At 43.7% G+C, this 10609-nt stretch overlaps 1 protein-coding gene across 9 annotated transcripts in view; it reads right to left on the bottom strand.

Moving 5' to 3' along the window:
• Window positions 1-4005: 4005 nt before the first annotated feature.
• Window positions 4006-10609, bottom strand: part of ARHGEF12 (Rho guanine nucleotide exchange factor 12) — a 146698-nt gene continuing 140094 nt past the window's right edge. For all 9 annotated transcript variants that reach the window (XM_082683680.1, XM_082683681.1, XM_082683684.1 and 6 more), the window contains 3 exons: window positions 9840-10156; window positions 8703-8772; window positions 4006-8136 (listed from right to left, as the gene is read on the bottom strand). In XM_082683680.1, the coding sequence (XP_082539806.1) occupies window positions 8126-8136; window positions 8703-8772; window positions 9840-10156 (398 nt within the window). In that variant the 3' untranslated portion in view covers window positions 4006-8125. The remainder of the gene's footprint in view (window positions 8137-8702; window positions 8773-9839; window positions 10157-10609) is intronic.

Genomic DNA, 10609 nt, shown 5'->3' with positions numbered 1-10609 from the left:
GAGAACCATCACCAAACTTCCTCAGTAGAGGATGAGAGAGCGGAGGTCCAGATAAGGTAAATGACTCGTTCCTGGTTAGACAATGAGCTAGTGAGAGCAGAGAGTAGAAAGGACTTAAGTTGGGTTGGTCTTGTTTGCTTGGTCTTACGGATGGCTCTCTCCCTACAGCTAGGAGGGGAAGACAGGGAAAACCCCAGAAACCCTGCCCCATATCGCTCTTCAGGCCACAATGTCTGGGCTACAGGTTCTGTGGTTTCCAGAAAAGGTATATGAACTTCCTATTCACATGTGCGTACGAAGAAGAAAATCCCTTATGCTCTTTCCTGCAGTAGATACAGCAATATATGCAATTTTAGGAAGATAAAACAGTCTCATTAAACGCAATTCAGTTTCCCATTAATTAAAAATGTAAGCAGCTCATATATTTTAAGGAAATAAAGATGTTTCCAAACTACCAAAATGTAGCTAAACTAGAAGATAAACCCTGCTATCAGCACACTGCAAACTGAAGAGGGTTTTAGCAAGATAAAAACCACTAGTTACACGATGGTGAAATTTCTGGGACATCTACTATGACCACACTCCACTCACCCCCTTGTAACAGCAGCACCAAAGCAGCACAAATCCAATATACAGGTTTCTTAAGACCAGGTTCTTGGGGCACCTGGGTGGCTTAGTCAGTTAAGTTTCTGACTTTGGCTCAGGTCATGATGTCGGGGTCCTGGATTGAGCCCTGCATCAGGCTCCCCACTGAATGGCGTCTCTGCTCGCCCCTCTCCCCCAGCTCCTCCCCTCCACTCATGCTTGCTCTCTCTCAGAAATAATTAAATACAAACTTAAAACAAAACAAGATTTTTACTAAATCACCGTTTTTTTTTCTTTCTTCCCATTTAAAAGAAGAACTAGGTTAAACAAGTATATTATTATAGAGACTAGCAACCAAGTTTTTAAATATGAACATACATTCGCTCCTTCCTTCTCTCCCACACATGCGTGCACGCACACACACACGTGAGCCTAGAGTTCAAATGCACACGACCATTATAAAACATGAAATATAGCTGCATTAGTAAGAGAGAGATTTACATATTTTAAATTCATTAATCATTTTTCACCTTTCCTGCTTAAAGTATGTAAATCCTAGGAAAAAACACCACCACAACCAACTTCAGAGACATTGATTACCCGGGGGTAATCTGCCCGGGGTCACGCAGCAGTGAGCAGCAGAACTGAATCCAACTGTTCAGGCTCTTTTCATCACCCCCACCAGTTCTCAGAGCATGGTCTGCAAATTCTGCTGGTCCCCAAGACTTTCAGGGATACAGGGAGTCACAACTATTCTCGTTAAACTACTAATTTGGAAAAATGTGTCCACCACCGTGAGACTTTTCCAATGAGATCAGCTGTTGATATCAATACATGTGAGCTTTTGATTCTGTTATAAAGAAATGTGTCCAAACCTTTGAAGGCCTGACTACATAGCTCAGGAAGCCAGTATTTTCCAAATTACCGATACAGGATGTTACAAAATCATGCAAGGTCAAAGATGCCATTCTTCACACACTGAAAGTATAAAATGGACCTTAGTATAAAAAAGTATTAAAGTATAAAATGGATTTTAGTGTCACAAAGTATGAAATTTCATTGATGTGGCTTCAGATTCCACACTGCTGCTCTTTTAAGAAACTATCACTTGTCTAGTTTCAGTGCAGTATGAAAATACCTACAATCATCTGAAAAGGCTATTAAAATACTTATCCCTTTTTAAAATATGTGTCTGTGTGAGGCTGGACTTTCTTCGAATAGTTGAACCAAAACAACATAGCACACCAGATTGCATGCAAAAGTAGATACAAGAATCCAGTTGTCTTCTACTATGACAGACAATTAAAGACATTTGAGGAACTATAAAACACTCTTCTCATAAATAATTTTATTGTGGAAAATAAAATTTTTCATTAAAAACATGTAATGGGTTTGTGATTATTTTTAAATGAAATTTTTGTTACTGTTTTTCTCCTCTCATAATAAAAAATTTTTTCTAAAGATTTTATTTATTTGGCAGAGAGAGACACAGTGAGGGAGGGGGAGTGGAAGAGGGAGGGGGAGGAAGTGGAAGTGGAAGAGGGAGAAGCAGGCTTCCCACTGAGCAGGGAGCTCAATGCAGGGCTCAATCCCAGGACCCTGGGATCATGACCTGAGCTGAAGGCAGACACTTAACAACTGAGCTCCTGAGATGCCCCTTCTTTTTCATTTCTGATAAGGTAAATGTCAGTAGATACAACCCACATGAATACAAGCTCCTCCAGGAGGCCCACAATAATTTTTAAGAGTATGAACTGACCCCGAGATCAAAAGGATTGAGCACTGCTGCCCTTCTCCGTTTAAAATAAGGATAGCAGGAAAAAAAATTGATCTGTACAGATATTTCTCCAAAAAAAATTTATTACCAAGATGTACCCTGATTAATCTTTTTTTTTAAAGGTTTTATTTATTTATTTGACAGCTAGAGAGGGAACACAAGGTGGGGGGGCAAAGGGAGAGGGAGAAGCAGGCTCCCTGCTGAGCAGGGAACCTGATGTAGGGCTCCATCCCAGGACCCTGGGACCATGATCTGAGCCGATGGAAGGTGCTTAACCAAGTGAGCCACCCAGGCGCCTCCTAATTACTGTTTTTGATCACAGTACATTCAGGTGGCCCCAATCTGGTGGTCCCATGAACAAAGAAAAGGATCCTCTGGAATAAAATGCTGTAAGTGAAGCCTTAAGTTATACATAGGTCCGAAAGCACCCTAATCAAGTAAGGGGGAAAGACTTTAGACTAGAAAGAGAATTCTACTTACCTCGAATGATTTCACACCGAGTTCTCAGCTGACCCTCAGGGACCAATGGGGTCTCACTAACAACAGGCAGCAAAGCAAACACACCCTGCGTGAGCAGGACGGATTATACTTGACACAGCAGGAAAGAAATGGGAAACACCTATATCTAGTTTATCTGTAATGTTTTAGGACATTCATCATAATAGGAAGACACCATATTCAATTGAAAAGCAACTACTCATCAGGATCAATCCTCTTATCTTTCAAGACTGTACTGAACCTGTGGTGAACCAGTCCTCTAGGTTGGAAGAGGACAGCCAAAAGTGCCAGTAACTGCTCCATGCAGAGACAGTGCTCCTGTTAGAAGACGGCCATCCAGGAGAAAGTGGCAGTGGAGGAGGTATTCATTCCCCCTCAGCTATGTTCATCAACACAACTGCAACTACTAACAGGTTAATTTTCGCAACGTTTATTTGAATAGCCTTAATTTTTTAAAGGCTTAACTAAAAAAATCCTACAAAATACGAAGCATTTTTTTTGCTATGCTTATTAAAGCTATCAGCCAAATGTGCCTCTGAATGATTGAAAATTCAAATAGCATCCGATGAATAAGTCAGATGATACCTCTATGTCAAAACCAACAAACCCAAGAGTCAAACTCAGCAAGCCTTCAGAGTTGAAATGAGATCCGTAAAAGCATAGAAATGTTGCTACTTTAGTTAGTCCAGCACTGGGGATAAGAATTGGTAATAAAGACATCAGATGTTCATTTAGGGGAGCAGAAAGCCAATGTTATTTTCAAGTGAATCATGAATTCCACTGATTTATACACTTAAAAATGGTTAAAATGACAAATTTTATGTGTCTATGTTCTACAATTTAAAAAAATACCAAAAATCGCTGAACTGTACACTTTAAAGGAGTGAATTGTATTGCACATGCACTATGCCTCAATAAAGCTGCCACAGGTACAGTGACATTCCCAGCTGCTGGTGTCCTCACGGAAGCTCACGCATTAGAGGGAAGCTGGCTGTCTCCCTAGTAAAGACGCTCTCACAAGCAGGGGGATGTGGGACGGTCAATGCCAGTGAGATTAATCAAGGCCTCCTTGGTGCCTAAGCTCTTCCAGGGCAACTTATATAAGACAGATCAAGAAGAATATAAATAAAAAGTCACATCCTTGGTTCCTTTAAGCATATTTAATATTTGAACTCTCATTTTCTATTTTCCCAGACCCCAGAAAACAGAAAGTTTTTAGATGACCAATATTTTGTTCCAGAAACATACAGCCTTATCAGCTAATTCATAAAAGAGCTATTTTACAAAGGTACACCTGGATAATTAGAACAATAAAGTCTTTTAGGCATTTCAAAATGTGATCAGTAAAAATACATGATTATTAATAAAGTTTTTTTTTAAAGATAGTTCCAGATTTTTTTTAAAAGTAATTTCTGTTAAAGAGTACATGATTGTATGGTGAACAAGGAAAATAAAATGTTCTAGTAGGAAGAGGCTTATTAAAAATAACCAATAGTGCGCACATTACAGCTATCACTTTTGAAGGACATTTGCTTAGCCATTGGCACCTGGAAATGGCAGACAGGGCTTCCTTCTACGAGGTACATTTTTTTTTTCTACAAGTTTATTATCAAAACCATCAGTACCAGTGGGGAAGGCATAAGGAACGAGGCAAAAGAAACTCTTTTCTTGAAGAAAGGACAATTTTGCAGATCACTGAAAAGGGGTGGGACAGTTGGAAGAAAACAGGATTTACAAAACAAAAACACTAATGGTAGAGGGGGGCAAAAGTAGCCAGCAGAAAGAGGACCGGGGGGTCCTGCCAAATTTTCTATTTTGAGGTCCTCTGTACATACTTCTCAGTGATGTCCTCTGTGACACATAAGGAAGGAAATATTGACCCAAGCTCTAGTAGCTCAAAAGTAACATCATACACCACCTTCAGAGAAGACAGTTTCCAGTTTGAAATATAGAAGCTCCATGTAATACACCAAATTTACCAACATCACAAAAAAAAAAAAAAAAAAAAAAGCATGCAAATAAAAACTCACAGGAAGAATTATTTTACCTTCTAAAAAGAAGAAAAAAAATAAGGTTTTCTCCTTAATCACATTAGGTTCCCCCTTTCTCCTCCAAAAGCAAATAAAAACCTTTAAATAATTTATTTAAAGGGACACATCCTTGGGGTGCCTGGCTGGCTCTGTCGGTAGAGCACGTGACTCCTGATTTGGGGTTGTGGGTTTGAGCCCCACGTTGGGTGTACAGGGTTACTTAAAAATAAAATCCTAAAAAAAAAAGATAAAGAGCCACATCCTTTCCAACAGTGGTTAGAAGCTGTTTTGGGGAACAGGAAGCCAAAAAAGCTAATGAAATATACCTTCTTACGGTACAAAATAATAAAGAGTTACAGTTTAGCTTCTGAAAGTCAAGACAACTCAGGCAGTCCAAGCTAGCTGATTTTAAAGTATGCAAAATATATGGCTTCTAGGGCTGTAATCATGATTTTAAATTATAGCACTTTGGGGGCTTGCTGATTTGCTTTGATTAACTCTGTTCTCTGAGAAGGAAGGAGACACTCCAAATGTAATTTGCCACTTAATACCAAAGAAGCCATGAGGCCCACAGAAGAGAGCGCAGGGTTATGGCAGGCCACTTTAGTGGCTACAACCCAGCTCTCCTGCTCTGGGGAGGCTGCTTTGCTCAGCAGCCTGGGATCCAGCTTCTAGTCAAGTAACTTTGAGAGAACAGCTTTGATGGTGGCCACTGTCACTCAGAGAGAGGAGGAATATCTAATTCCATCATCCTAAAGGGCCTATACAGTATCAGAGGAAAGTGGATGTGATTACAAGGGCCAAAAGAAAAGGAGGGTGTGGGAGGTGAGGCTGGGAAGGAGGAGGGAGAAGTTGGGCTGGTTAAAGAGAAAAAGAACATGGAAAATTGTGGCATCTTTTCAGACTCAAGACTTTGCTTTGGGTCTTCATTTAAAAATCCAGATATGAATTTATTTGGAAGTACTAGAGCTAGGGCCAAAGTATTTTTCCAGTTAGCCCGGTTCCAAGGAGAGGTTTAATCGCAGGAAAACAAAAACAAATTGTTGTTAAGGACAAGATCTGGCTGAGCTAGAACAGAAACCTGAAGTTTCTTAATTGAGTGCTAGAGAATCACGTGACTACCCTGGACTGTGTGAACTTAAGGTGAAAGTTCTATTTTTTAATTTACCTTTCTCCTGATTAAATAAATGCCAGCTGAGGACACTGGGGTCATGTGGCTCCAAGCATGTTACCCTTTCAGCTGGGAGTGACTACCTGTTTCCAGCAGCACGTAATCATTCCGTTTCTACCTGTTTCTCTTAAGAGATACAGAAAGTTCAAGTCCCAAGCTTCACTTACTAGCTCCTGCTTCTACAAATTTTACTCCCATTCTGATTCAACTGATACTTGGTCTACAACTAAAAGGGCATTCTAATTTAGAGATGAGGTCCAACGATCCAAGTTGGGCTACTTAAACCTAGGTCAGGTTTGAAAAGGCAGAAAACAGGAATGTGGACACACATGAGCTTGTTAAGTGGTAGTGGTGTTTATGAAAGTAGTAGGGAAGCCTAATTGCTTGCGATGGGAGTACAGGGGAAGAGTATTAACGACCTCCTGGCTACCCACAGGGTTCAGAGGACACTCCTGAAAGATATGAGCAGTGCAGGAACACTTTGCGTATGAAGAGAATTTGAAGATTTGACAAATGATTGAGCTCTAGTTGGCAAACATACTCTAAAACAATGTATACCCGATGCATAAAGAAAACCACAGAAAGCCAATATAACCGAAGGAGTTCTCAAGTCACGATTCTGAAACATTGATTTCTGTCGGGTGCTGCCCATACTACAGTTCATTCTAGAGCAGGCAGTTAGCAACCCCTTGCCCACAGTTTCCAGTGTATGCTCTGGTCTGCAATTAAGGTCAGTCATGCACCAGTGTGGAGAAAGCTCCGGCAGTGAAGTCAGAAGAAGTGCTTCCGGGGCTGGTATGAGCAGCTCGGCCTTCTCCACCGCCCCCCTCTCCACTCCGCTCGTGGCTCTCCTCTGAACTCAAAGAGCCCTTTGGCACCATCAGTGCAAAATTAATATTAGAGTCAAACCTCCAGGTACTAAAATTTTACTGGCCTTGTGTTCAGCAGTACCCGTGGCTAATGACAGCCATGGTTCAACTCAGTAGTGATTCAGTTAGCTAACCTTCCCAGACTCTTCCCCCCACCCCCCGCTCCCGCCCCGCCCTTCCTCCGCACCCCCACCCCTGCCGCCATCTGAAGCTTCTCCATTTGTTGGTTTTTCCTGCTCAATCTGCAGGGATAATTTTACACAAGTGCCCAAGTCGAATGTATAATTACAAAAAATGCAACAATACCAAGAATAACGAATTTATAGCCAAGAAAATAAAATTTGCTTTCCTCTCCCTCCCAAATCCCTACCCTCAATAGAAAAGAAGACAACAGAAGAAAACACACCATTTTCAAGTGCCTGCTACTTAGTACACTGAGGATTTTCTGTTAATTGGGGGTGGATCCCAGCTAAGAGGACAGGTGCTTGCCTCGGGTGGGAGGAAGCCCACCTGACTCTCGCCCACCTGGACAGCACACAGCTCCAGACCTCTGACCGTAGGAGCCATGGGCATACTGTGCCTCTGAGGTGCCCCTCAAAGATGATGCCTCCAGGACAGCAGAGGGCATGGAATCCAGTTTCGTGGAGGCTGGCTGCTCCTCCCTTCCCCGGCTTACTTCCTCCTCTCCGCCTCTCTACCCAGCCTCCTAATACCTCACCGCAACTCTTGGCTTCAGGAGCAACTGACCCTTGGGTGTACTAAACACAAAGGGCAAAACTCTCACTACTCAATTAAAACAAAACATGGCAAAATAAAAATTAAAATGTGCTTTCAAATACGGAATGAAGTCAAATAAATACATCTGATTTTCTCTTTTTCTTAAGTCTAAGTAAAATTTCATATCCTACACCCAAAGCTCTATACATTTGGTTTTTTGTTCTGAATCAAAATGAATTTCCGATAGTGCGGAGAGCAGAGCGAGAGTCAGGACTCCCTCCCTGACAGACTCGTGCAGCTGCCGGACTGTGAGGAACTAGTCCCGCTCTGGGCGCCCAGGGAACACGGCCGCCCCCAGGGGCTTCACAGGCAGACCCTCTGTCACACACTCTCTGCGTCCTCGGTGCAGCCGGGATGGGTGCCACAAGGCCGATGCTCAGAGTCCAACAACCATCAGTCACCTCCAGGACATGCGGCTCTAACTTTTATCTGGGAAGAATAAAGATACGCGGGGATCAAATTAAGAACAAATGAACGCCCCGAGAACACGTCTGACACCTGCGGGTCTCGGTACGTCTTTCTGGATCGGGAAGGCCTCACTGGACAACAGGGAAGCAAATGTGGACAGACTGCTGCACTGAACACAGATCCATCTGCAGTCACGGGGAGACAGTGCTCCTACCGTCAGGACCAACACCGAAGGACAGACATGAGCCTCCCTCACAGCAGCACTGGCAAATCTCTTAGGAATCTAGGATTTACCAGGCCGACCCCACCCTGTTTCCTGCTCTTGCACAGGTTGGGGGGGGGGGACGGGGGGGGGGGACAGCTGGCGCAGAAACTGACAAGGGCAGCGCCTCAGGGGGCAGGAAGAGCCTAGTCAGCAGACTAAGCCTCTGCTTGACCTACGATGTTTGGAAACAAGTGGCTTTTTAAAGACAGGAAAGAAATGGAATCTCAGAAGGTTTCCACTTTAAAGAATAACAAATCATTTCATTCGATGTACAGTTCAGGCAGAATGATTCGAGAGTCGGGAATCCACGATTTTCACATACCTGAGTGCTTGTCTGTGAGGGCTGATCCAGCCAGCCTTTGGCAAAGTGTGCTGTAACTTTCCTCCACCTTCTGTAAAATAAGACCCACAGGTTTGTCACTGGAACATTGTAATTTTTCTTTATGAAAACAGGAAGGCAAACTTTCCCATATTACCAGGAGGCACGTCTAGATTTCAACATGAACGTCGTGAAGAATTTTGTTAGTGGGGGAGAAAAGTGAACCGCATTCCTTTCACCTCCCTTAAGTGAGTCACTTAAAACTTTCTCCCATAAAGGTGATTCTCCTACCCCCAGAATCACCCTGGAAATAGCCCCACAGGTGACACGGGCTGTGTTAGAGCCAACCTGCCCCCAGCAGATACTTCATCAGCCCCTGGATGACACCAGCTACACTCACATGAAGAAGGGAAAACGTGTCACGGGAAGTTAAAAACTAAACTAAGGGACACTGGTCTTAAGCTAAAAGGTTAAGAACACTTTCAATGTTGTCCCTAAAGCCTCTAATTAAATGAAGTCATGAAAAAAACGTTTGGGCTCTAGCAGTTGTGTCTACTGACGACAAAGTTTGTAAGATAAAGTCCTTTTCTCAGTAATCACCACGGAAGTCAGTTTTGAAACAGCGGCCGGTACAGTGACAACCTCAATTCTGATTCACAAAACCCCATTTGTGCCCAGCTCTTGGGATCATGGGAGCCACTGGAGCCGACTTCTGTGTGTCCCAGCATCTGGGAAACTACCGACATCACCTAACAATTCATGGATCTTTAGTAAGTGAAAGCATTTCCTAGAAGAAGCTCTCAGAATGACACAAGCCCCACCTGTCACTGGCTTGCTGTTCACATATTCTCAGGCAGGCCAGCCAATCACCCCAAATATATTAGGGTGTTTATACCGAGAACCTCACACAACCATGCCATCTATATGGTACTATGAAGTTTTCTGTTCTTACGATCGGCAACCAGATGCACCGTGATCTTGGCTTTTTATCCAAGTTTATTCACAAGTAATGGTCAAAGAAAACAGTAAATCTAGAATATGAACAAGGTCACTGGCATCGGCATTTTGGTCATTCTCTACCTCGTCTCTGTGAAACATGTTTCTTTACCCAAGCTTTGAGGACACTGAGGTCTGAGGTACCTTTAAGTGTTCAAGGTCAGCCTCGATCTTACGAATGTACTCCATGATCTGGCTCTGTGAGTCTGCACAAGAGGGGGGACTCTGGATCTCAAAACAGGAATCCTCCATGGCTCCCCAGCGCTGCTGGACCAGGAATTCGGGGCTGAATGGTGAAGCTGCCCCGTCGGAATGGGTGTGCTGGGGCGAGTGCTGCTGCGGGCGGGCAGAGTCCATGGAGGGGGTGCCTGTCGTGGGTGGCAGGGGAAGCGAGGAGGCAAGCCCCTCGTCCGTGGAGCTCTCCTGCACTGCGTCATAGCCATCGAGAATCAGATAGTTTCCTATTGACAGACACAGAACAGCCTGATGAGCTTCGTGCTGCCTTCCTCACATCAAGGAACAGAGATGAGGTGCTACGCTGACAACCTCAAAAGCCAACAGAGGGGGAGAAGAGCCATTCATTCCTCACTTCCAGAGTTCAGTTTTAAGTACATCAGAATCTTCTCACTTCAGGCTGAAGCGAAACTTAGCAAACTTTATGTAACTTCTAAACTATTTCAGATCAGTTGGCATCTTAAAAGCTGGAAACTACAAAGGCCCTGTGTGGTCTTGCCACCGCCTCCCCAGCCACAGAGCTCTCGTGCCTCATCTCCCGCACGGGTGCCCCAGTTCTCTGCTGTACCCCCTGCTCCCAGATGCCACACGGCCTCTGCCCTCACTGCCCTCATGGCTCTGCTCCCATGCTACTCACAGAGGCCCTCTTCCTCATCACCCTGTCTGCCCCTGGGTCTCAC

This window comes from Mustela nivalis, assembly GCF_964662115.1.
Source record: "Mustela nivalis genome assembly, chromosome: 9".
NCBI classification, from domain to species: Eukaryota; Metazoa; Chordata; class Mammalia; order Carnivora; family Mustelidae; genus Mustela; species Mustela nivalis.
This window is presented reverse-complemented; position numbering and strand designations above follow the sequence as displayed.